The following is a 27,266-nucleotide window of genomic DNA, read 5'->3' as shown; positions in this document are numbered from 1 at the left end:
ATCAGACTGTACAGAAGAGGGTGGGCTGTCAGCTAGACTAAAGGCTTTTGAGAGGCAGCCGCAAGAGTGCTGCCAACGTGATGAAAGACTGTTTGATTCTCTGCAAGAACAAGAGAAACCAGCTCAGTTTTCACAGCTTTTGCGCGTCTGTGTGTTTTTACCTCTGAATGCTCCTCTGCACGTGCCACCTCTTCCTGCAGGAGGTTCTGCGCCGTCTGCAGGCTGTGCTTCTGCACATGAGCCTCTGCAACGACAAAGAGAAACAACATGGATGCATGAAGATTACTTTAAAGGGAGCTGGAAAAGAAGAAAAAAAAAGATCCAGAAACCAAGAAACCACAGTAGAGAAAATTATTTTCCAAATCACAAAGAGCCTTTAGGGTATGTGCTGACGAGGAGACGCTGGTGATGGGGTGGGCGTTTTCTGGCTAGTAAAAAGGGGAAACAGGGGCTGTAAATATTCTACTTTGAGCTATTTTGGGAAACCGGTTGCAGTTTGGTTTGACCACGAGGTCAGGCTGATCCGGGGGCTCATTCTTGCCAGTCTCTCATTTTCTCATTTGCATTTACTATTGACAAGTACATAAATGATTTAAGTCTCTGTCAATATGATAAAAACAAATGCAGGAAACTCTTAAATAAAAAGACGAAGACAGCAGCTCACAGAATCGTAAGAACTGCATCACAAATAAATGCAAATGCCACCAAAGGATTTAAACCGGCTCACATCAGCATCGCATCTAAGCGAGTAAGCGGCGACGTGATGGCTGACAAGATTATGTTTCGACATTTTAACGTGTCAGCAAACTGTCAGAGGCTGATGAATGCTCAACACTCCTTTAATGTTAAAAATCTAATAATAACGCTCTAATTTAATGGTTTGACATCTGGAAAAATCTCAACAATGACGAAGTCAGATGATCGGACAGGTTGTAGGCCTAAATCACTAATATGGACTTCAAGGTGAAGGCGAGTGTCTAATGAACCACAGTGGTGCCACGCTCACGTCGTGCACCCGTTTGAAAGGCAGAGATGGGAAAAGATTACCATGTTTACAACCTTAAAAATGAAAGGAGACAGTGCTGTGATGACACAGCAGCACTGCGCAACAGTCATGCGAGTGAAACTATCACGAACACCAGACTGGTGGGTGGAAGGATGACGTCTGCTTCCTTTTTTCGGACAGAGAGCAAAGAGAGACAAGTTGCTCCTCAAGGGAAAGATTCATTATGCTCGCTGTTCTTCTGTACGGGTTAGGGTCACCTCTGCTGGCACTAGCCATCGGTTTGGTATTGTTCTGGGGGTTTGTCGACCACTTGGATTTTTGTAACCTGGCACATACTGCCACGGTTCTGGGTCGGTTCGACCCAGCATTCTGTGTTTATTATATTTTTGGTTTATTCTTGAATGATCGTTTTGTTACCTTTGTGATTTGTTGGTTATTATTTGAATTCCATGTTTCTGTTTATTCACGTTTAAGGATTTGTTCTTCGGTTGTGTCTCACGTTTAGTTTAGTTAAGGTTCCATGTGTTATATTCTGTCTGTCTCTCAGTGTCGAGTCTGCGTCTTTGTGTAGTGATTTCTTGTTTCCTGTTTTATTGTGAAGGTCTGCGTCTCATGTGAGTGTGTTCAGGTTACCTCCCTTGTCTTGTCTCGTTAATTACTCCCAGCTGTGTCCCCCACCTGTGTGTAATCTACCTGTGTTTCTCTGAGTGTATTTAAGTCGTGTCTTCTGTCATTATAGTCGCTGGTTCGTCTGTGTGTTCTCCGTCGTCATCCTCCGCCGCCTTCATGTTCATGTCCTGGTTTGTGTTCACTAGTTTAGTTGTTCTCAGTTTAGATAGCCTTCTGTTCCATTTGCCCATTTTTACTTTCTGTTTAATAAACCACCCTCACACCTTTACAAGTGCCTGCGTTCGTATCCTCCTTTATTTCTTCCACGCGGCTCATCTCACTCGCCGTGACACATTGTGCTGCTGCCGCTGAATATACAAAAGGTATGGTTGGTTCAGTTTTTGCTGCCATTTTAAATCATCTATCAGCACAGAAGCTCTGATATTTAGATTTAAAGATTATACAGCGGGAAACGTTGCAACAGTTTGAAAACTCCATAATTCATAATCCAGTGCTGGTATAAATGGTACACAGCTGTGGTGACGTCGCCGTTGACTTCCAAAGACCAGCATGGTGGTTATACTGGAGCCAGTAGTCTGCATATATTCAAGACCAAATGTACAACTGTTACATTTGGTTGGCATTACCAGTTTTTTTTTTTTGTGCACATAAAAAACGAATAACAAAGTTATAAAGTTTAACAAAGTGATTAAAAACCAGCGGTGCTTTTTCTGCATTTCCATTTTGGTGTTTTCACCTCACATCAAGTCAGAGGCGGCTCTGAGAGGCTCTCAGAGGCGGCTACCCAACTAATGGGCAAACATCTTGTGACCAACAAGCTACTTGCCAACCAGCACGCCCCCAGGATTCTTCCTTTCTGATTAAAGACTAAGAAACTCATGAAGAAAGCTTTTCCCACTGACAGCAGTCTTTTTCCATCCAGATGACTGGTTCCTTGGTGGCCATTGAAAAATAAATAAAATAAAAATGCAGCTTTACAGCGCTGTTTATGACTTGAACAAATGCCATGCTTGTCCACATTACAAACAGGAAACCAGAGAATCAGTACATCATCACAATCACCTTAAACGTTTCTCAGTTTGGAGTTCATAAAGCAGCATCTATTGCTTTGCTGAACTCCCCCCAAAGACTCCTTCACCCATTTCTTCTCTCTGTCCCAAAGGTTGACACTAAATCTGAAAAAACGGCTGCAGAATGAAATAAAACTGAAGGAACTGATCTCAATGAATTTTAGGTGATTTTAAGTGACTTGGATGTAGTTACTCCAGGCTTTTAATGTTTTGCATGAATATTATCACTGTTGTTTCTGGAATAAAAGTCGTGATTAAAAATGAATAACTTAGTAAGCAACACTGAAGGTCATAAATTTGATAGTTGCTGTATTTCATTTTTACTGCCTGTACTTAAGTGGTGTATAGATTTAAATGTGGACATACATCCTACTAATTTATAATATTTATGACTGTACTACTGTCTTTGTTGACCAGGACACTCTTGTAAAACATTCAAGTCTTTTTTCTTGGTTAACAAGAAAACCTACTCATAAATCTCTCAGTGCCCCCGTTTCTCTTTTAATGTCTCTTGTGTTATTGAAGGGCTACACAGTTGTGTGGTTTGTTTGCCTTGAGCTTCCAAAAACTACAACATATTCTGCACAGTGTTGTCCATAAAATCTTCTTATTTCCTCCAGTTTCCAACTTTTGGCTGGCAAAGCTCACATTTTCCTTCTGTGATGGACACTTATGAGCTAAAGTTACTCAGAGGTTAAAAGGAAATGTGCATGCAGACGCTTTAAAACCAGCTACTGGTTACTGATTGTAGTTTGTGCCAAATGATTCCCCCTGCCTCTGAACAGCAGGGGTTGTGACACAGACGGAGGTAATTCAGGAATTTGGGAGTGTAGCTGCCAAAATCTGCATAAAACGACACTCCTCGCAGTCAAAACTGAACACACAGAACTGATACACTTATTTTTAGATTTGGCGCGACTCTCACTTGCCAGAGGATGTCATTATCTTTGAAGCCGATTGTGAATAAAACTCCTTAAATCTCCTGGAAATCAAAGAAAAAAACGAGAGGCTCATAACTGTAGCACTTGCCTCAGAATAATCATTTCTCTTTGGCATCAAAGCCATTTGCATGTCTATGAGCCTAGTGTAAACAAGGACTGCAAACAGCTAATCTGCCGCACTTCTAACGGTGCCAATTTGCCCAAATGAAAACAAAATGAGGTTCAGATCGCATCCCACAGACAAACTCCTCGTTTTATTTGAAGATGCCTTTAGTAATAAACACAAAAATGTCTAAAAACTCTCAAATTAGAGGTTTCCATTTGAGTTTTGATTTAATATAATTTGATTATGTAATTAAAAAAGAGAAAGTATCCCTAATGGTACACCCAACTGCCGGCCATCATCACAAACTGGTACAGCGTGCAAACATAAATATGCATGTAGTGCTGCTCTCGCAGCATGTGTTCACCTCCTGGGGATCACAGTCGGTCGTCACTGCGAACAAACTGACCCAGCTGACTGCAAAGTGTCTTGTCCCTCCGAGAGACGATATGACAGCCACGCTAATCCCCCCCCCACACAAGTCAGACCGGGTTCAGTCGAAACCAAGGGGCAAATAAAGGTCACAGTAATAACTCTGAGCCCCTCGGGAAAATCCTACCCCCCATCTAGTTGTATTGGGGGGGGAGGGAGTAGTAGACAATGCGTTCAAGGCAGTCGCTTCCCCTTCGCTTGCTCTTACTGAATGTCAGCACCCAAGCAGTGAAGTCAGTCACGCATCTTTAAATGCGATAATCATCGTTACTGGGATTCTGATATGAAAAGCTTCATCAGAGCTAAGCTGGCACTATTAGCTGATTCCAGGTCTAAACACTCCTTGAGTTCCCAAAAGCAAACACATGGTGAGGCACTTCTGATGGTTAGAAATAGTCCAAATGGGCACAGAGAGATGCCATCATATGGCAGGAAGACGACGCCGGAAACTTCAGGCCAAGAGGACGTCTGAGCCAATCGACAATGAGGTTAGTCAGTAACTGTTTTTCGGCATGTTTTTGGATTATTCACAGTGAAAAGGTCCAGATTCTAAACCTAGTTGGCCCGAGAGCAACTATTTTCTTTTTAGGCTGAAGATGTCCTACTGAAGTATGAAGTACGCTTGAGTCTTAAACTGTTTGAACATCACCGGAGATACTTGGACCTGAAAACGGGGTCTTTACTCCATCGCTTAACAGACGGATACTACCGTCACCTCCCCATTAATAATCTATCACGCCACGCTACGTTCTAGTGCTCGCAAACATCCGCTCAGGTGTAGTGAAAAGCAGGCATGGCCCTGCAGCTGACCCCACGCTGCAGATGCTGGGAGATGGGGGTGCAATGAGAGGTGACAGCCAAGCAAACAAATGCTCTTAGAGCAGCTGTATGTGGCCTACATTCAGGAGCTGATGGGGGGGGTGGGAGTGGACCTGGAGGCTGCTGTCAGCTGTACTAACGAGTGAATGCTATCGACGATGGGAGTCGCACGTCCTGCCTGGGAGCTGATCTGAGACAATGAGGCGCCGAAGCAGTCGCACTGTGACTCTTTTTCCCAAGCCTCCCTTTTTTTTGCCCTCCTGTGGACGCTTCACACTAAAAGCAAACAGAATCCGTCTATCTACTATTCATCTTGTGTGATGCCGCAAACAATTTTCAGTAAAATTAAGTCCCTCCGAAATCGACATCATGCCATCTGTTAGTAGATGTCTCCAAATTTCTTCCAGCTAAAATGGCAATAAGGCAGAGATACGAATCATACCTCTGTCAGTGCACAGCTCAATTATGAAACGCCACTTTGCAGGAATTTCAGTGTCATCTGTGGATGCTGCTTCATCTGAGATAAATCAAACTGCTGAAAGGGACGTTTAGGAGTGCAGGCTGAAAGTGAAAATCATTTTACTCCTACTCCCACTCACAAACCTGAAAGCAATTTAACATGTAAGAGCCCTAGAGGTCAGGCTGGTTAATAGAGGGAAGTGCAGAGGTGAACATCTTCTTCCCAAAGCTAAAAAGAAAAAAAGAAAGGAGCAGTATGTTTAACTCAAAAATGATGTCGTTTTAGCTTCTACTCTTCACTCATAACACCGCGTGATGAGCATTTAGAGCAAGACTGTCCTTAACCGCGCTGTCAGGACAATCTATGGGAAAATCCAAGCTGATGGGCTTTTAAGACCCAGCGTGAAGCAAATGCAGATTGCAAATTTGTATCCATTTGCATCGCCTGGCATGGGTTCACCTCAGTACAGATGCTGTATGTAACCATGTGAATACAGCAGTGTGTATTTGCTGTGACTGCTCTGCTATAGTAACTCTTAATCCTCTGTCTACTTCTACTTCTCTCATTTCCAGCTCCATATTTTAATTCTTGGATTCTAGTAGATCATGATTCAGAGTTCAAAATAATCCTTGTCTGTCTTATTCCTGGACTTCAGTTCATCCTGTCTGAAACAAGCCGTCTTGTTTGTTTTGGCACAAGAAGCCTGAGGCGCGAGGGGCTGATCCACAGGAAGGAAGCGGAGGTGGAAATACTTAAACGCAGGTGAGTTATGAGGGCGAGGCAGACAATCAAAGGAGGGAGCAGAAAAAAGCAGGAAGTAAAAGACTCAAAAGACTTTAAAAATGATCTCCTTGAAGTTATTCGCGGTCCCTTTGATCAATTTAAAAACCCAACCCTCATTTTTAATCACTCTGTGTTTTGATTTCTTTACTTCAACACTGCGACTGTGCTCTACTGAAACTGTTTCTGGAAACGTGAAGCTGCCTTTACCCTTTATACTTCAGCCAATATTTGCAAATTGAATTTCATTTCATTTTTTAATATGTCTGAAGGTGTAATAAGCACTAAATTTTAAAAAAAATTATTTTAACGTTCAGGCTTTGAAAAGGTTCACTTCTTTTATTTTTTTCCTGCATGCTCAGTGGTAGTTCACACTTTGTGCAGCACACTGTGCTCCATCTGGAATTTAATGTTACGTAAATCAAGTTTTGCTTCCTAATTAGACTAAACACAGCAGAAAGTGAGATAAACCTTTAAACTAAACATTTCTTTCTTAGCAGAGTCTCTAGTTGAACCGTAAACACAGTTCAGCAGGTCACCAAAACATTTTAAATCCTCCTCTGGGAACAGGCGAGTGAACAGAGGGCTGGGCTCACAGATGGACGGACCGGCATGACCTCGCTTTGGCGTTTTGCTGTTAAAGGGTCAGTTCACAAAGATTACACTTCCCCTCTTCTTCAAAGGAAGAAATACACATTCAAGGCAATTTTGGTTTCATTTATTAAGGAGATAGAATTTAAAATTTTTCCTTGGAGTCATTTTCTGTGGTGTCAGGATTAAACTTCCTTCACTTCCACTGTATCGGGGAGGCGACTGAAATCTCAGACAGTCTACTTATAGACAAAAAGGAATAAGCACACTTTTCACTAAGGATAAAACTACTTGGTGATTAAAGTTGAAGAAAATTCATTTTCGCCAATGCTGAGTTGTGATTAAGATTTTAAGATTTCAGATTTCATTTATAACATTAGCCTTTAATTTTCCACGTCTCCTTGTGCATTGCGATATTCTGCAGTGAACCGAGGCTAACAGAGCTAAAGTTGGCAGCTTTATGGCTGCAGAGGCCTTGAGGCAGACACTTCATGGCCCAAGTGAACGAAAGCAACAAAGCTGATGTTGGAATTTGTCTCGTTAACGCCATTATGCATAAAAATGATTGAAAACTACGATTATTACATCAAATAATTTCTGAATATGTGCGGGCAAGATAAATACAAACAAGAGCCTTTAAAATAAGGACTGTTGCTTGAGGGTTAATCGCTAACTGAGGACGCAATCAGTCATTAATTAAAATGCCTAAAAATATCTGATTCCAGTTCTAATTTGTTAATAATTTGTTCTTTTTCCGTTAAGCAAGTTAGACGGTTGGAATTTTAAACTGCCGGCCAGACAAGGGGAGGAAAAAAAAAAAAAAAGCATTTTTATAGTGAGCTTTGAATCTGGAAAAAATGTTAACGGGCAATTTTAACTGATGTGATTTGGATTTAGTTTGAAAGCTGAACAAGACTGTGTAATAGAGCCATGTCTGCTGCTTGTGGCAAAATGGTCCATTTCAAAATTACTAAATCTAAACAAACATGATATTTAAAATATGTTGTGCAGAAACAAAAAAAGAAAATTGAAAATATCAATGAAATAAAAACAAAAAAGTTTATCCTCTTATCAATGGGCCAAATCCTGTAAAATAAACTATGGGAAGTTGTAGGAGAGGTGGTTTGATGAATTAATGGTCAAAGATATAAATGACTCCTGGTCGCATGAAGGTTAACATTTAACTGAATCTTCTGTTCTCAGCATCATATTTCATCTCCACACAGTGTCACGGCTCCGTCTGCACACGCAGCACTGAACACGTTTTAAAAAAAATCACCGTTTTATTTATTTATATTCGGTCTGGACTGGTCTGCAGTTCAACAGCCAAAACAAATTACCCAGATCGACTCGACTCGTCGGGCACCGATGCCCCTTAAAGCTCCGACTACACGGACGCCCACGGAGTCGGGGCAGGTTCGCATCAGCATTAAAATCCTCTACACTGATCTGAGATGATGTGCAGTCAAAACCAGCATCGTGTTGTTATCGGCCTGGTGCTGCGGGAACACTGATCGGTGTGACAGTTACCGTGAAGGCAAAGAAACAAGCTCTCAGCAAACAGCTGATGTCAACATGTTAACAGACCCCGCTGAGGCACCGCCGAGCACTGAGGTACATTAAACAGAGTTAAATCTTTCCCGTAAAGTGGAGGAAGAAGCTGAAATCAGTAGGATTAGAGGATTAGTAAGCTAACTTCAAGTTCGACCTTCAGTATAATGAAGGTGGTTAATTTTTCACTGTGTTATCTTATACTGCAGACCTAACCTGCTAGGAGGACACTTTTAACGAACGCCCGAGGCGAATCAGGAGAGAAGAAGGATAACTGCTGCCCAGGCGAAAACCAGTGATGATCCTTTATGTGTCAGGAGTATGAGAACAGCTGAGATACTGTGTCTCTGTGTCTTTCAAACCCCAACACAAGCTACCACCCCTGGGATCGGGTCCCTCGGTGCAAACAGAGCAATACAGTGTACGCTGTTGAGTGCAAGTAGGACTTCTGTGAATTATAACAACCTCTGGCTAAGCATCAGGCCAGGACTCTATTTACACCCACAGGCTCTTTACAGTCATTGTGTGCACATCCTGGACAGAAATGCTGGTTTGAGTAGGCAGTCAATGTAATAACCATTCAACCGCCATTGCCCAAACCTCTGTGAATAGCACTCACAGCCACTGATCAATAGTCGTGACAGTTTCCATATTACCGATCGTGAAACTGACTCATCGCACATGGTTAGTCGGTGGTGCTAGTTTCGGTCGTTCTGCAGCTGTGCCATCTATAAGGTCGCGCTCAGCTGAGACTGAGAAGGTCACACAGATGAGTGATGGAACATTTCTCCAACTGAAAACGTTCAGATTAACAGAATTAAACAGATTAACAGATCTTAAGAGCAGCTATACATCTTTGAAGTCCACGGGCTGGGTGCGTGTATAGTTTGTGAAGTCAATTCTCTGCAGACAAGTGTGCAGTCACAAAAAGCACTGCTGCAGTGCAGGTCCCCGCTGTGATCGGCAGGCAGAAACATCCTTAACGCTGCACATGAAAATGAGAGATCAGTTTTATCTCTCCTCACCTTGAAACTTGTTTTCACTCTCTGAAAGAGACGATCAGACATTTAACCTAGACTTCACACTTCTCTCTGACACTCTTTACGTCTACAGCAGAGTGTGACACAAAAGGATGCCTTCAAGGAGACACCGCAAGTGTGCATCGTTAGCAACACCAGTATGATATAACGCATCGCGGCAACCAAAAGTCAGAAAGTCCCTTCTCTTGCTGCACAAGCACAGTGATCTGTGGTAGGTCCTGGGCTCTGGTATTGTGGGTGCGATTAGCATCTTCTATTTTGGTCGACGAAGTGCACCAGGGCAAAGTGCAAAAGACCCGTGGGCTCTGAAAGAGCAGTGAGTCAAAAAGCCCACCTGCTCCTCTAACCTACCCATCGGACACATGTAGAGGTGTGTGTGGGGGGCGGGAGTGAACCTGGAGGTGTGTGTGCAGTCGGAAGATCGTGATTCTGCCCTTTTCTGCTTCATATTTTTAATCTTGGGCGTCTAACAGAGTAGCTTAGTATGATTCACAGTACAAAACAATCCTAATTTGATTTATAATAAGCACCAGTGCAGCTATGTCACCATCTGAAACAAGCTGCTTTACCTACACTTTAAGTCAGTCCGCTCAACTGAAAGATCAGACTGATCTTTATGCAGATTGATCTTTATTTTAAATTCATGCCATAAACGCAATCTTTGATTCTAAGCACTGTAAATCATTTTTTGGAGAATCAAAAGTGATTATACGTGATTTTGCCAATCAATCAATCACATATTTGGTATGGTTAATGATGATTTAAACACATCGAGTAGTTGAAAAGTGCTGGATTCATATTTGAGGGATTGTTCTCAGATCGATTTTAAAGCAACTCCATCACAGAGACTTCTGTGAGACTGTCAGGGCTGATTTAATGTCCATGCATGTGCGTGTATATATGTAACTGCTATTGATGTTAAATGAATATTATCATCATCCTATTTATGCAGTTTTCTTATTTGCTGTGCCAGATTCCATTTTTATCTTTACAGTGTTTATTCTCTTTTGATGATTTCTATTTAACCTTTATTTCTTTGCTTTTATCCCCAGAAATAAATGAATAAAACCCAGTGAACCATGCTAAAAATAAATAAATAAATTTGTTCATAGTTCCGGTGTGCATGCCGAAAAGCGATACGTTAGCTCGGCCGATCAGTGAACTGGGAATGCAGTGAACCGATTTACTCTGTATGACCAACAGAAATGGCTTTTATTAGAGTCTATTTATGCCTTTAAGCACGACACGTTCGCACACTGCACGCCTGTCCTGCTGATAATGTCCTCTCGGGTCGAAGGCTGCGGAATATCAATGAGTACGACTAATGGAGCAGCAGCTGGAAACACAAACATGTGGAAGCCAACGCTCCACAAGAGCTAATGCGATCTTTTTCCCCTCGAAGGTTGCTAAATTTGCTGCACTGACACAAGAAATCAAGTTAAGAAACGCAGCTCAAGATGTCGGGGAAGTGATCTGTCGCCGATCACACACAAATAGGTCACGGTATTGCAGATGGGGCCCTTGCAGGACTTGCATGTATCAGAGGATTGAAAATTAACTAGCAAGTCAGCAGCAGTGAATTAGACCGCCTGCAGCACATCAGCCTTGTGTTTGTCCTCTCTAATGCAACAAACTGCTACACAAGTGTGATAACAGCTTCACAGCTTCTTCTAAAAATGCTCAAAACAGAAACTAGCACTTTGCTGAAAGCCAAAGAAACAAGATTTGAAGTGTAAAGATGATTTTCCCATCTGCGGCTGTGGCCCTTCGATCACGTCTTTTCCCTGCCCCTTCACTCTCTGCTCTTTGAGTTTTTGAGGGTTAACGATGTTTCTCCAGCCTCCACGGTCAGCACAGCTCATGGGATTAAACTTGGCTTTAAGACCGCTCTCTAATGCTGGAGCCCGACAAGTTGAAGACCTCCGCTCGCAGCTTCATATTCAATCTATTTTTCGATTTTGCCCATTTCGAACACTCCTGCTGCTGTGCACTTGCTTTCTTGTTACAATGATACAGATGCCTTTTTTTTTTAATAAATACAAACCCAACAGGAATCAGATCCACCTGCAGACAATCTAAAACTGCATTTGATGGCCTGCAAGGACAAAATAGGTTTTTAAATCACTTTTGTTGAATAGGCCCAAAATGTCTGTAAGATGAGCCAACTCTGACTCCTACTGTCTGCAGACTCACTGTGCTTATGTGCCTAGTCACCCCACAAAGGTCCAATCTGTGCCAGCAAAAACCCCACCAGCAAAAAGGTCCAATCATATAGACCTCTATGAGAAACTGACCCATCAGCTTTCATGATTCATGACCTCAGTAACCTTCCTTATGAGCATTCGTGGGCTTGGTCACTAGTTTCTAATTTTAGTGAAGACAAGATGATGTTTGCTTTGATTTGTCCCCACTAGTGTCACCATTATACATCCAAAAATCACCAGCTCACTGTGGTGGACACAATGTGGTGGTGCTGAATTTTCCCAGAAGCCTTAGTGGCCACAAAAGCAAAGTGTCTTGGATAAGAGGCCAGACTGAACACGTTTGAAGAAAAAAAGAAAAAAGAATAAAAAACCCTATGAACAAATAACCTAGGGGCCAGATCCTGGGACAGGATACCGAGGTCCATGGGTGGGTGCCTGGTGACGGGTTTTAGCTCCTATTTCTGGGGTCCTGGGTGTTTGAGATGATTTCTGTTTTGAAATTAGTGGCATTTGTTCCCTCGTCATTTCCTGCTCTACTTTGAAGGTTAGTTTTCTCTTATGTCTAATCTAACTTTTCCCTCCTTTGTGACCGTCTGCTCCGCCCTCATTTGTTCTCCAACTGTGGTTGATCGTCTGTACCTGTGATTTGCTCCCACTTGTCTTTTGTTGACAGTTAGATTCCCTCATTGTGTTTGCTGTTTGCTTTGTGCATTGGAAAAGGGAGGTCTGCATATCTCTGCTCAAAGTGCTGCCCCTGTGAAAATCGATATGCACATTAAGTTATATCTGAGCTGCTAAAGAAAGTGTTTAAACACCACCCGGTCAGTACAGGGCAAGTGGTGAAGCAGCCAACAACGGTCACACCGATAGCCTGGATTAAATACTCACACGTGCAGCCCTCGAGCTGAAAGCGGAGGTAGAAACATGCACCCAAGTTGAGTGCAACACGCTCAGCATCTTCACTTTGCTCTGCATCTCCTCTGACACCACTTCACTCACTCTGAATCTCTAAAATATGCAACAGACACTGAGCCAACTAACACAGTCGAAAAGTGAATGATATCAGAAGGCCAAGTGCCTCATAAATGTCTAAATCCACACGCAGAGAAACCCGAAGAAACGTTCAGCTCTTTTAAATCATTCAAACCCACAAGTGACTTGTTGACTTTCAGTCAGAGGGTGTAATCCTTTTTATTTAAATCAGAGTATGGAAAGTCCCGAACAAAAAGCTTGGTTAGGCACTTTGTTCTCCAGCAGCAGAGGTGCTGGATAGTCTCAGTCAGCTGGGTCCACAAAGGAAGGGAACATAAAAGCCCCGTCTCACAGTTCCCATTCATTTAGATCTGCTATGATAGCAACAAGAAAGCCAATAATCCCATTTTAATGACCACACCCAGCTACAAGTATGAAACAAGACACAGCAAGTACAGTCCCGTCTAATGCTGACCTCTGATTGTCCTGAACATGTGGGTGTAAAGAGAACTTATTGAGAGGCCACTGCTTTTATAAATTGCTTTATGACAGGATATTAATATCTGCACTTTCATTCTTATTACTCTGTAAAATTTAAAAAACGTAAAAAAGCGATAGGCACGTGGATATAAAAGAAAGGTGCAGTCAGGTCGCTGTTAGTAAACCACAGAATTCAAACAGCTGAAAACATTCAATGGCCTCAAACGATCCGCAACGATCCGACTACCTACAACGGTTTGATTAAACTGGTGCCAGCAACCGTTCCGCTCGCAGCGCTGACAAGCGGCGTTACAAAGCTGCCATGCCTCATTTTCATGTTTTCAGCTATGGCAAAAGTTTTGATATCTCTTCAAAATCAAACCTCATATGAAGTCTACATAGTTTATAGCTTTAACAGTGGGTAAAATGGTTCCCAGTTGCAACAGGCAAGGACTATGAGATCATCCATCGCTTTCCAGAGGGCCATTTTGTCCTCATGTGCTCCTCATTTACTATTGCTACAAGTCAAGATTTGGCACCTTACACAACATATTTCCAGTTTGCAGTAATTAAGGTGGCAGATCTACTGTGAAACCAATCAGTAATCATTAAAATAATGGGCCCTTGATTCCAGAAAGGGACAAAAGCAGCTTCTAACCATTTATACTTGCATACTGCCAATGTTCGCAACAGAAATCACTGAAAAATAAAGAAATATACACACAAATGTTCCCACCAACTACTGACAGACTGTCCCCTCCATAGAGACACCAAAAATGTTAGATTTGTGTTTTTTTATATACACTTTGCTTCCACGGTCCTGAAATGAAACTAGTACAGTCTTTACAGTTGGTTTCTCTCCTCTGCTCCTGGTTTCACCACGTTTCTCATGTGAAGACTGTGCATTACTTTTGTTTGTTTTTTTAAACATGTGCACTAGTTTAATTTCAGGATTGTGTTTCAGGGTTGAGTCTCTAATGTGTTTTGTCCTCGTTTACAGTTTCTCTCCTCTGCTCTCGGTTTTATCGCCGTCTTTCTGTCTTTATCACGGAAGTCAAGATAACATATTACATGTGTACCGTTTATACTCTTTGTGTACTAGTTTAACTTCACCGCAATACAAGAGTCTCTCCTGTGCTCTCGATTTCACCGCATGTCTGTTTCACTCTGTGCTTCTAGTCAGTAGAGGCAAGCAGGAAGCAGAGACAACCGACATAAAGACAAGGTTATTTTAAATGAAGACAGCTCGTTGTGTTACTGTAGGAGAGAGTGTTTCTCAAAATGAACCATGGGCCCCACCAGCAAACTGTTGAGCCACTGCAGGTCAGTTGAGGCCAACTGGATGAAAACTATAAGGTGAAACAAGAGTTTGGTGACGTTTGGCAATTGCAACAACCTGTATTTAATGTGAATTTCAACTTAGACTATTTAAATTTAAAAATCATTGGGTCTGAATTCTTTAGGCATCTATAAAAAAGGAGAACTACTGCTCTAAGAGCAATAAAGTCTTCCATATATGGGTTAAACCACATAAATCAATGTGGGGGTGACTCTTGCTCAGCTTTGAATTTGAAAAAAGAGCAGCTGATAGGCAAAAGATACCCCACCCCCAACTCCCTAGCTGAGGCCCACCGCAAAGCTGTCAACCCAGGGGAAAACCACTGAAAGGTTAATTAAATATGCACTCGATGGCTACATACATGATACCACTCTATAAGACTGGAGCTAATGTGCCTCGGGCAAATATTTATTTATTTATTAACCTTTATTTAACCAGGAAAAGTCCCATTGAGATTAAAAACCTCTTTTGCAAGGGAGTCCTGGCCAAGAGGCGACAACACGTTAAAATATCAGCCTCCTCAAAAGCTGACGACCCACACAGAAGAAGAAAACAGCATTGTTCTTGTGTTTCAATGTAGAGCAGTATGGAGCAATAAGGACAAATATAGCTCTTGTCAAACGTCCACGTTATTGTACCCATAATTCAATCTTTCCCTGCTGTGATACCCAAGCAAAGCTTTTAATGCCTCATTTGAAAAACCGAGAAAACAAAGGCAGGGCGAAGGGAACATCACTACCAGGTAGCGTTTCCTTGCAGTAATTATTTTCTCATTAACAAAAGACTATGAGGATACTGAAAGAACGATGCAGTTAATCGAGCAAATTTGTGACATGAAACTAGCGGCATCCAGACTGTAAAATGTAAAAAAATTTTAAGTATTATGAGATTCAGCCCAAGAAGCCTCTTCCCCGACCCCCAAACAAAGAGAATTGATAACACAGCCGATCGACAGTTTCAGAGATTTGTTCCCCTCAGATGCAATCGATAATCCAGGAAATTGGAAATGCTATCAGCTGATGTTTGAGCTTGATTTCAATGTGACTTGACTGAGAAATCCAAAGTTTGAAATGCTGTTCAGTACAGTTACCTGCCTCAGCTGGACTTCCTCTGCTTTACTAATAGGCTGTCCAAGAATCCTTTTCAAAGTAAAATATAGCAAAGATACCACTTCTTTTCACGCGTGCGCCTGTAACTGTGGACCGACTTCCAACTAAAAACAACTTACAGTTACAGCGGCTTCCATATATCGTGACCGATTGAAGCTGCTGTCATTTTAAGTATCTGTAAATAGCAAACAGACCTTTTCGGCTCAGGTGTTCATATGGAGGTGCGAGCGACTGAAGCACTGACCTTTAGAGTAGTTGACAACTCCCTCCATCTCCTGAGCCACAAGAAATTCATCATGGAAAACACGCTCAGAAAAACTGGCCACAAATGTGTTTTTTAATAATTTGGTGGGTTTTTAGTTTGGGGAAAAATAAAGGTTTGTGTGAAAATGGCTACTAAAGTTGTGAGTAAATGGGTATGGAAGGAGGAGGCAGCCAAGGGGTCTGTGTTTACACCCATGATCCACATTATTTATATTTCACATCATATTTTATACATCCATCCAACCTTTGCTGCTTATCTGGGTTGCAGAGGGTGGCAGTCGCCAACTCTTACGTACATTGAATGCATCCAAGTGTCCGTTTAAAGTTTCTTTATGTGGCATCTAAATATGAGAAGTCAGTGGCGCCACAGCTGTAGCGATCACATCAGAAGATAGTCTCTAGTTACATGCCTGCCTGTCTGTGCACAGATACAGTAGCAGAAATCGAGTAACAGAAATCAAAACTAAGGCGGAGTTCGAACGCGGTTGCGGTCCAGACAGAGTGCTGAGTACTTGTTAAATAATGCATTAATGTCTTATTGTTGGGCCTCAAGGTCAGAGGTTCTCAGTCTGAAAAGTGAGTCTAACACATGAGTGGCTCAACCTCTAAATATCTGCCAGTTTCCCAGTGACCTGTTTAAGGTTAGGTTCACGTATACTGATTAATATGTAATTTTAACCTATATTGGTAAACCCAAAAGGAAATTCTATAACAGAAATGTGTTAACCTAACCAAGCCTTGTGGTTTCCTTTGGCTTGAATTGTTTGTTAAATGAAGGGGTTAAAGCTGTATTACTTCTACTGACCAGCAGGGGGCAACTCCTCCGGCTACAAAAGGCAGTGGTAAACTGACCCTCTGCACACTTGATCTATGATGTTAACACAGTAACAGCTTGAGGCTGCACAATGGGACCTCAGTAACCAATGGATGATGTAGAGTAGTGGTCTCTAGAAGCCGTAATTTCTCTCTTTCCCTCTCTTTCATGGTGACTACTTTTAAATTTGAAACAGGGCTGTTGATTGAGTGTGAGCAGCCATCTATAAGTACCCCATCAGTACTGTGTACCTTGTCAATGTTTACTAGTTAAACACTACCCAGTTTGTGCAAAGTCACACCAACACTAGTTTCTATTTGGGCTAATTTGTGTTTTCAGTGCAACTGGAGACTGGTCCAGAGATTAGTTTTCACCTCCACACCTGTCACACACACACAGGTAACTTTTATGTTTACAAATATTGCCGTTTAAAGAGGTCCAACTAGTAAATCTTACTGGTCTGGTTAGGCAGTTAAGTTGGCGTGATCTGCGAACATTAATCCCAGCTTTGGAGTCTCTTTTGGCAACATAGTCCTCTTTTGTGTCACATTCCAGCGATCTCAAGTTTCTCTTCATTCATTTCCCCCCGCTCATTAGTGTTGTTCCTCCTTTTCTCTAGAAACCTGATGGTTGTCATAAAAGAACATCTTCAACAAATATTTCTGAACAAGCCACAATATGTTCATGTTTTTAGTGGGTTTCCATCCCATGGAAGTCAGAGCTCTTGGTTTCTAGTGTAACAGGAGAAGGCAGCAGTGGAAAACAATGCCAATAATATTTGTGAGAAACTGAAGCAGAAACACTCAAGGCCTCAGCTCCACCCGGGGACTACAACTACAGCTCACCCAGGCCAGCGTTCCCTACACCAAACTGCAGGATGTATTAAACAATACAGCTGTCTGCCTTGATCCACTCCGACGTTTGTCTCCGCTACGATTATTCGCCTCATTCATCCCCCCCACACACACACACACTCCTCCAGCACCAAATGAGAATCAGATGTTTTGGAGAGGAAGTACGGACCCCCGCCCATCCTGCTTTGCAGGGGAGGTGGGATAGCATCTGTGTAATAACGTGAACACATTGACAGGAAGTTTAAAATTCCACCCAAGTTCCAACTTCCACCGCTGGCCGGCAGCTGTGTCAGAAACCACGCACTAGACCTGATCCATACAAACTCACACATTAGGTTTACAAATAAGCAGCAGCAGCCGCCATTACCTATGGAAACTCATGCAGCAGGATTTATTTTATCAACTGTTCTTGGAGGAATGTCTAAACTCGTTCACGAGGCTTAAAAATTTAGGAGCATGGCTTAGAGGACATCCTCTGCTGCTGCCGCGCCGTCAAAAGCATGACTTCCCTAAACAAAGACAAGGCCCCTTTCACCCCACAAATTCCTTGACAACTGCTGCAAGCTTCCTGCTGGCATTTGATATGCTCCATTTCGTTCCCATGACCGAACTCCAGTCACGCCGAGGCGGTTGAAGGCTCGTCTCGCTGACACTCTGAAGCGTTGCTGCACTCCCGACGTGAAACTTCCATCATCTCATCCTCTGAACCAGCGAGGGTGTCGCATCAAGTCAAACGTGATTTACATTTAGTTTTGCTTTCTGTGTCTCAAAGTGTGCAACAGCGAGTGTGTGTTTCTTAGTGCAATCACATGGGGAAGAGACAACGAGGAGCCGCTGTGGGTTATCGTGTGTAATTAGTTTAAACCTTAAGTGGTTGGGATGAAACCTTTCCTTTGGATTTGAGGAATTTTTTCTTTTGGTTGAACCTTTTGAAATCTCTGAGGCTATCATCAGAAAAATGAAAAATTCAGTGCTGCACTCTCACTTAGAAAGCCCATATTTACTCACCCGGTTTTGGACTCTGAACCAGTGACCCTGTCATCACAACCACACTCGTCTTGACTTATGTCTTGACAGTGATTCTGCGCTGGCACCCCATCCACCCAAAAAAAAAAAAGAAAGAAAGAAAAACCCAAAACTGGCCTTCCCCCCTCCCCGTCTTTGTCTCCTCGGCGGTGGGGGCAAACTTACCAAGCTGACTCTGTTTTTCCCAGCATGTGGTTGCCAGGTTGGACAGTTCCCGGTATTTCTCCGCCAGTTGGAGCTTGCCGTTATTAAGGCGAGGTCGCCGAGCGAGGCTCTCCTCGGCCAAACTCCGGTTAGAGGTCAGCAGCATCTCCCTGTCAAACTGGAGCTCCTGAAACTGTGAGGGGAAAGAAAAACAATTAGTGTTAAATTAGCTGACATTTTTCCCTCGTACATGCAAAGACTCTCGTGACAACCGGCTCATGAACAGCTGTGCAGCCACAGTGCTGCACAGAACAGTGAAAGTATTTGGGCAATGACACATCTCTTGCAATTTTGCCTCCGACTTTGACTGTGGTGTGTATAAACCATCAAAACGCTAATTGCAGACTTTGTGCTGTAATTCAAGAAAGAACTGCATCACCTGCATTAGGAATTACAGACATTTTTATACATAGCGCCTCATTTTCAGAGGCTCAGAAGCAAGTGGACAAAAAATTTAACTAGAAGGATGTTTTTAACACTTCAGTGAGAGAAACTGATTGTGGACCTTAAAAATGATACACCTATTATCTCAAGTGTTCTTGACAACACACTAAATATTGTGAAGGTTTTTTTCTTAGAAATTTAAATAATAATTCTGTGATCATCCACTTTGTCTTCTGTGATTCCTTCTAAATAACTAGATTATTTGGGCTCTTCAGTCTCCTGATGGCCACCTTCACATATATTCACATCCCTTTGGCGCTCCTGTTGCAATTTCAGCTCCTGAAATCGACTTAATTTGTCATGAATTAACAGAATGGGGGGACTGGTCTTCTGTGGCCATGATGCTGCTTATCAGTTATTAGTCTGACTACTTCTGAGTCCCTGAAAATGATGCCCGGTGCATAAAAATGCCTCAAATTCCTAAACAGTTAAAGTGATGCATTTCAGTCACATGTTCATTATTTCACCACAATATTGTTACACTGTCTCTCATTAAAAAGAAAACATGATATTTTTCTAATGTTCATGTTTTTCTGGGTTTTTTTAAATTGAACAGTGTATATTGTTTTTCTTCCTCTACAGTTTCTTTGTGCTATGAGGGAAAAGCGAGGATCAGCCACTCACACTATCACTAATCGCAAGCACAACGAATGGCTACCAGCAAAAACTGCTGTGTAAAGAAAGAGGAACATAAAAGAAAGCTAACGCCAAGGTTTAAAAGAAAACAAAAAAACATCAAGTGTGATAACTATAAAATGCTGTTGTTTGCAGCCGTAATGTTGATAAAGGAGTAAGATCTGGGTAAATGGGGAGGAGGAGTGGTAAATGTGATATTGTCACTGGAGCATGAGACCACCATAAATTATTAAACTCAAAGCCACTCCCTTTAAGTCTGGTCCCAGCAATAGCAGCTGGCGTCTCAAACACAGACACAATGCCACTTTGTGAGTTTCACAAAGTTAAAAGAGTCAGTTTCACACATTCCCGCCACTTTCTTTTTGCTCAATTGCTCACTTTCAGCGGTCAGCCTCTTTGGGCCTGAAGCCCTCTGCATTGAGTCCATGCTGCACGGTGCATCTGTCTCGCATTTTCCGGGTCATCAAAAGGATGGATGAGTCTCAAAAAATTTGCAGAATTTGCCCTGAGGTCGAAAGAAGGATGACTGTCTGAGCTGCTGAAAAACAGGATGTCAGATCTTCTTTTCATTCATTCTCAGAAATCAAAAGATAATACAGATCAACTCACACTCACACTCCAATAAAGCTCCTTTCTTTCCTTAAACAAGAATCCAAACGGACGCATTTCCTGCCTCGGCTGGTCCGCCCAGTTTACCAAACAACAACTGCTGCAGTCTTCAGCGAGGGAGTGCTTTCTGTATTCCGATGCATAGGCTGGCGGTGTTTACCGCCCAAGACAAATGACACTTCAGAGTCAGGAACTCTGCACTGGAGAAGACGAGGCGACGCATTGTTGTTTTCTTCTGCCACGTAAACTGCAATAAAAAAGGTGTTCCTGTTGTCTTAAACGAGGCTCAAGCCGCCAATTTAACAACTCAGTCTGTGAAGAAATTGAAGGCCTTAAAAGTCTTTTCCATTAAAGAATTCTTCACGCAACACCGAGTATGTACCTGCAAGAAAGGAAGCAGTGTTGCGCTGACAGTCTCCTGTCACGGAGCCAGCTTGTATGATTATGAAGACTTTCATAAACGAGATAGAAAAATATTTTTATAAAAACAATAATGGATCAAACGACAGTGTGTAATGTGGCGTCGCCCCCCTGCAGATTTTGTGAACCCACTGCGAGTTTCGCCCACTCTTCTCAGAGCTTTATATCTTCTTCTAGCTCATTGTTTGGCTGTCTTGCATGAAACTGTTTTGACTCTGACTTATCTCACAGCGGGCGTTTTTTTTTTCTTCTTGGTCACAGCAGGCAGCTGTACTAATCTCCACATGTAGGAGAAAAATATCAAATGACGCTGCTTGATTTTTTTTTTAAAAAAAATCACCGTTATTTTCTCATTTATTCATTAACTTCACAAATGTCATGCATTTAATAAACCGTAAAAAAAAAAAACAAAAAAAAAAAACTGCTTTTAGTGACGTCACTCCTGCAACGTGCTGACGAACAAACAAACTGCAATCGTTGCTGCGGCAACCCCAAAGTAATCTTGCGCGAGGTTACACGATGCCGTCTGCAAAATTTGTAACACAAACTGCAAAGCTGGTCTTGACAGCACATCAGACACCTGATCAAACAAAATCTAACCAAAAGGTGAAGAGTGTACTGCGTTTCACAGCCTGAAAAGTGAATCCATGAATGAACATGATGCAGCTAGTGAAACATTGGCATCTTCTTCTTCAGGCTGTCAGATTACATCTCTGAGCTGGCTGGGGAACACCTCAGTATTCCCTCTGATAAAGCTGGAGGAGGTGGCTGGGGGCGGGAGGTCTGAACTTAAATAAAATACTAAATACTAAAGGGTACTAGCATTGAATTCCAGGTACTAGCATCAGTTCAAGCATTAACCCAACCATACCCAGTGCAGGTCCGGATTGTATCCCAGTATCCCAAAAAGTGATGATGCAGTGAATTATGGTTCAATCCCAACAGTAACATCTCCTCAACAAATGAGAAACCAGTGTGTGTTTGGTGTAAACAGATAAAGGGGATAACGTTACATCTATCTGCCTCGCTCCTACTCAGATGACTGCATGGGCATTAAGAGTCATGTAAAATCATAGCTAAAGTCCTGATTTTATCACCCAACAAAAGCATTTTATAAAAAAATAAAATAAAATTCTCAGTTATATTAATGCGTTAAATGGAAGTTTGAAGCTACATGGTGGCAGCTACACTGATGCTTCGCGGTTGATGGCACTTTAGAGGTCTACACCAGCAATGCAGCATTATCGTCATACCAACTTTCTGAGGAAGAGGAGCTGAAACTAAGCTTTTAGATTAAACAATAAAGCTTTCAAACCAGCACTAGCAGCACTCTCCAAAATACCCTGAAGAATGTGTAAATGATAAGTACACGAGATATTAAAAAGCCCTCCTTTTATTTACAAAAGAGGGCTCTAAAGCGTTTGAATTTTTAAATACAATTGTACACCTCTGTTTTTAACCTATGACTCATGTACTGACAGTGAAGCTTTTCCTTTACTAAGACTTTATCATGTGGGATTTGTGGTTTGATTTAAGGGGAAATGCAAAGATTTCTGTCGAACAACAATGCAGACTCTCTGCAGACCACCCGAGTTTAATGACGTTCCACTGAAGGCCCACTCTGAGCCAGGAAAACCCTCAATAGCCTTTAAAAAGGCAAAATGGAGATTAAAATTCAAACCTTCTCTCATCAAAGAACTAGGAGGATTCTCAGGGAGAGCAGTTCACCTTGAGCAAGTCATCCAGTCTGCACCAAAATGTAATGGGTTACTCCTTCACCCAAACACCACCTCCTCACCAATTTTCATGAAATTTTGTCAAGCAAATTTTGAGTAATTTTACTCAAAGACAAAGAAGGTAAATGAATCTATTGGATGCCAGCGCTCAGTACTTGACAGCTTCCACCACATAAACCCACCCCCCCATGTTTAATGTACCGCTCTCATCCCCTCCCCCAAGTCTTCAGCTAGTTGTGATTCTCATGTTCACACAGAATCACTGGGAAGATGACCTAGATCTGAAGTTTAGCGGTTACGTGAGGTCTGTCTCTACCTGGTTTCCCCTCCGAGGATGATTTTTACCAGTCTGCAAGATTAAAGAGCCCAGCAAAGTGGAAAGATCTCCAGACACCAAAAAACTACATCCGAATATGAAGTAATGAAGCGCAACTGAAAATACAACACAGCATGAAGCTTGTTGTGTGGCTGATTATAAATAGAGTGGTCAGGTATCCCATTTCATGTGGGACTGAGTGGCATTTTTATCCTGTGTCCTCTTGTTTAAAGTGAACATTTCTCATGCATAACTAAAATAACTGCTGTAAATGGGAAAAGGTGTTCTGAGTCTTTGCACGGGACCATAAAGACTCAATGCCATATCTTTAACATTATATTATTTGGACAGATCAAACTACCCCTAAGACAGGCTTAAAATGTGTTTCTATACAATCTTCACACCAGCTGAGATATTACATTAACTGAGATATGACTCTAAAGAATTTGTTTAAGCAGTTTCCTCTGAACTAACCACTAAAGACTGGCTCAGGTTCACACTTTAAGGCTTCAACAGATGATGCACGGCAGTAAAATAAAATGTCAGACTGATTATTTATGTTTGTTTTCTTTTAATGATTCGATTATTTAAGTTCTGTGTCATGAAAGTGTCTAAATCACCATGGCAACTCGTGCTGAACACCCAACCTGGTTAGGAGCAGGTTGCATTGCAAGTCTTGGCTGAACGCGTCACGCTTTTTACTGATTCTTTTATTTATAACATGATTTAAGTGTAATACGGATAATCTGCTGGGCAAATATTTTTATATGTGCAAGCTGCTAAGTTGTACCTGAGTAAACCCGCTGGATAAAATGCAAAATCCGTAACATTATCACAGGATTGTGTTTGTGTTAATTTTGTGATGTAGAAAATGTATGAACAGTCTTTATAGTCGGTTCTAATCTGCTGCGAGGTCCCTTTTACACTTCTGAACTGCAGCTACAAGAACACATAGACACACAGTGAAAATACCTGTGTAATCATTCAAATTAATTTCACTTTGATCTGCCAGGAAACAAAAGCTATTTCCATGACTCCTCTATTAGGCTATGAGACAGTAACATTCAATGCTTAAATGTGTCCAGTCCCACGTTTCAGAGCTCTAATGTGCAGCTGTCATCTTAGAAATAAAACAGCAGCACTGATAAAAATCAGCATTAACATAGAAAACTTGATTTCTTTGTTTATTTTATCACTCTGGGTGCTAAATCACCAGATTAATGACCTTCTGCAGCATTAATAGCTTGTCTCATTTTCTATGTTGTTGCTTTTCACTGTTACATTTTTCATGTTCTTTACAGATTTTTAAATCACCATCATAATCTGATAACATCTCTCGCGGGGATCATTTTCTGAGGAAGAAGAGTCATGTGATGCATGACACACCCCTTTTTATGTGAGCGTACACAGACCCTGAAGCAGAAAGTCCAGCTAGAGCCAGCTAAAGCAAAGAAAGCCTGGCTTTGTTGAACTATGTTGGCAGCATACCCCTCAGGTTCCACGTAAACACCACCTTCGCCCCACATTTAGTCTGAAGAGTGATTCAGATACCATTCCTCACTGATAAGGGTTAATGAAACAGCAAGCAGTGATTACGGCATGTGTAGGCTACAGTTTATGTTTTGACATTTTATCAGCTTTCCAGTGGGTCGCTGTGTTGTTGTCACATCGTGTGAGCGATTTCTGATGTTCCCACAAGCTGTGCGCTCCGAACATCTTTGCAGTCGTTTCTCCTTTATGTCATACAGTCGGACACACGTGGGTCTTGTTCAGCCTACCAACATCGGTGCTCTAATTCCTGCTGAATATGTCAGAAACTGTTAAGCATCCTGCAGTAATGCATTACACAGCTGGTATTCAAACACGTATCACAACAAAACAAAAGCAGGAACAAAAGAGGAATGAATGGCTCTCACAGATGTCAACCTGACTGGTAGACTGGTAGCTGCTCATTTTTTTTTTCAACCAATTTAAGCTCCGCATTATTATTGTTATTAACTAATCCCATACATCAGTGAAGCAGCAACGTTCAGAGCTTAAAAACCAAGCCAACCCCAAAAATACCCCGAACAGCAGTTCCTCTAATGTCCACTTGAGGCTGCTCCCAAAGTGACCCTACTCTCATAGAGCCCTCCCAAAGTCAAACTGTCTAACAGCGCATCAGAAATAAGACCTGTTGCACGAGTCTAGTTTCATTATACCAACTTGCTCAAAACTCCAGGTTTTAATTATATCTACGACACAGAGCCAGGGTCGTTTCTAATGATGTGACTCTCATGCTTCTGTCTCAGTAATACTGTGTTTTATGCTGCTACAATGCAGAGGGTTGCAAACAAAATGCAAAATAATTGCATTTCTTAATTATTTAGCTCCATCGATTTAAGCACACTTGCAGTGTTTGAGGATGACTAATCCACAATGGTTACGTTTCAGTGAACACGCTGTTGTTGTTACTCTACCCGTGGCTGTGAAAAAGCACTGCAATTCTATAGCTGCTGAATCCCAACTGAGAGCCTTTTCTGTTTGAGCAACCCCAAGGCAAAACTCATCCGAATGGGGCCCAAGAAAAAGACGTCTGGTTACAACTGGTGTAGATCTGTCTGCAAGTGTCTGATTCATTAGATCCTAATGCATCAGCCTGATCTCACAGAAAAACACACAAAAACCCCAAACAACTGGGCTATGGATGCACACTCTCCATGGCAACCACTGGCTTTAACCCAACCAATGCTCTTTTTCTAAACTAAACTGATTAGTGTTTAATCCCTAAATTAACCCAGCTGCCTTCCGCCACCAAGTCTCCAAACCTTGCTTTCCTTACACCTGGTCCCTGCACCTAACCCTAATCTACCTACCTTTCATCACATGAGCCAGCTCTTTCCCGTTAAAGCCCCACTTTCACCCCCATCTCTCTCGCTGCCTTCTAACACGGCTTCCCCATTTCCGCTTCCTTTGTCTTCAGCCAACAGTAACACAGCTTCCACCGGCACCCTGTTGGACAGCAGCACCAGCGGTTGTTAACCCAGGCCTCAATCCGGTACAGAAATCTAATTTTTGACAATCTGCATGTTTGTAACCCTATCCATTTATCCGGGCTTGGGACCAGCTCTAGGAGTAGTATTTAGTCTGTTAAACCTAAGAGATAGGTGTGTTTAGGCATTAAGATCCAGTTTCTTTTATATTCTAAACTAAAATGAGCAGCTTGGTCATCTCTAAACCTAGATGGTTTGATATCCTAAACGTTACTAGTGTGTAAGGCCTAAACTGAACAGCTTTAATAGCCATGTGAATCATCGAATGGTTGGCTTGGGTCAGAGCAATGAAAATTTTGTCTTCAGAGGGTAACTGTGTTTTGTCCATGGTGAATTTACATTACAATGCACCAAATAAGCATCCGCCCCAGGCAGTGGACTTCAAAGGAGTGTAACAGCAGTTTTAGCTGTTCCGTAACAACTACAGAGTTTATTTTTATTTAAGTCTTTAACCCTAACAGAGTAGTTTTCAGTGAGAATTAAAAGCATGTTTTATTTGATAATTCATTTTTCCATATATTAATAGTGTTAAACTCTGACATGTGGGACTCAAATGGTGGTCTCTGATGTGAGCTGTAAATGATTCACTAAACCAACCAAACCACCCAGCCTCCGAGTGTGGACTTTTTTGACCTTTAGGGGAAAATGTTAATGTCATGTAGATGGACACAAATCATTGCATACCAGACTGATCAGATGTCTTAAAAAATAATGTTGGAAAATGCATGTTCAGAAACACAGGTCAATACATTACAGGTCACGAGTATTTCAGGAATTGGTGCGAAACTGTGTTGAATATGCGGATTTCTTGAAAGCTTGGGTAAGATAAGACGCGCTAGCTAGGTGTACATGAGGTTTACCATAACTAAGTGATGGAAAGATGAGTATGAGCGTGCGTCTGTGTGTGAGTGTCAGAGAGAGAGAGAGAGAGATGTGGTGTCGCTTGACACCACAAAAATCACCATGCAACCCCCCTGGAAATGCGCCTCTCTAAAGTGCAGAGTGGTTACTCCCTTTAGAAAATGTCCAATTTATATTTACCACGGTTCCACGCAAATTTACAAAAACCTACAAACACGACTTCGGGCGTTTTCTAAAGATTGGCTACCACTCCTCAATTCGGCTTGAATGCAATACACGAAGATGCAGTTTACTGCAGTAACACAACTCTTTAATGAAGTACTGCCGCTTAACTTACAATTGTGTCTCTTGAGCGAAAAGATTAAGCATATCCAGTTTTAAAAGTGGGAATTTTACTCGGATGTGTAACGTTATGTACATTAAAATATCGCCGAACTTAATAGCATGTAATTACTTTAGTTTTTCTCTTAAAGTCATCTTCCACTTCGAGTTTAACCCCACATGCAAATGAAAAAAATCTGCA

The 27,266-nt window shown here is 41.9% G+C and overlaps 1 protein-coding gene across 2 annotated transcripts in view; it reads right to left on the bottom strand.

Moving 5' to 3' along the window:
• Positions 1 to 27,266, bottom strand: part of vps37d (VPS37D subunit of ESCRT-I) — a 47,230-nt gene that overhangs the window by 18,285 nt on the left and 1,679 nt on the right. For both annotated transcript variants that reach the window (XM_082548448.1, XM_082548447.1), the window contains exons 2-3: positions 18,651 to 18,822; positions 162 to 244 (exon numbers count right to left, since the gene is read on the bottom strand). In XM_082548448.1, coding sequence (XP_082404574.1) covers positions 162 to 244; positions 18,651 to 18,822 — 255 coding nt within the window. The remainder of the gene's footprint in view (positions 1 to 161; positions 245 to 18,650; positions 18,823 to 27,266) is intronic.

This window comes from Aulonocara stuartgranti (assembly GCF_965226115.1).
Source record: "Aulonocara stuartgranti genome assembly, chromosome: 10".
Taxonomy (NCBI): domain Eukaryota; kingdom Metazoa; phylum Chordata; class Actinopteri; order Cichliformes; family Cichlidae; genus Aulonocara; species Aulonocara stuartgranti.
The sequence above is the reverse complement of the archived record's forward strand: the minus strand, read 5'-3'. Positions and strand labels throughout refer to the sequence as shown.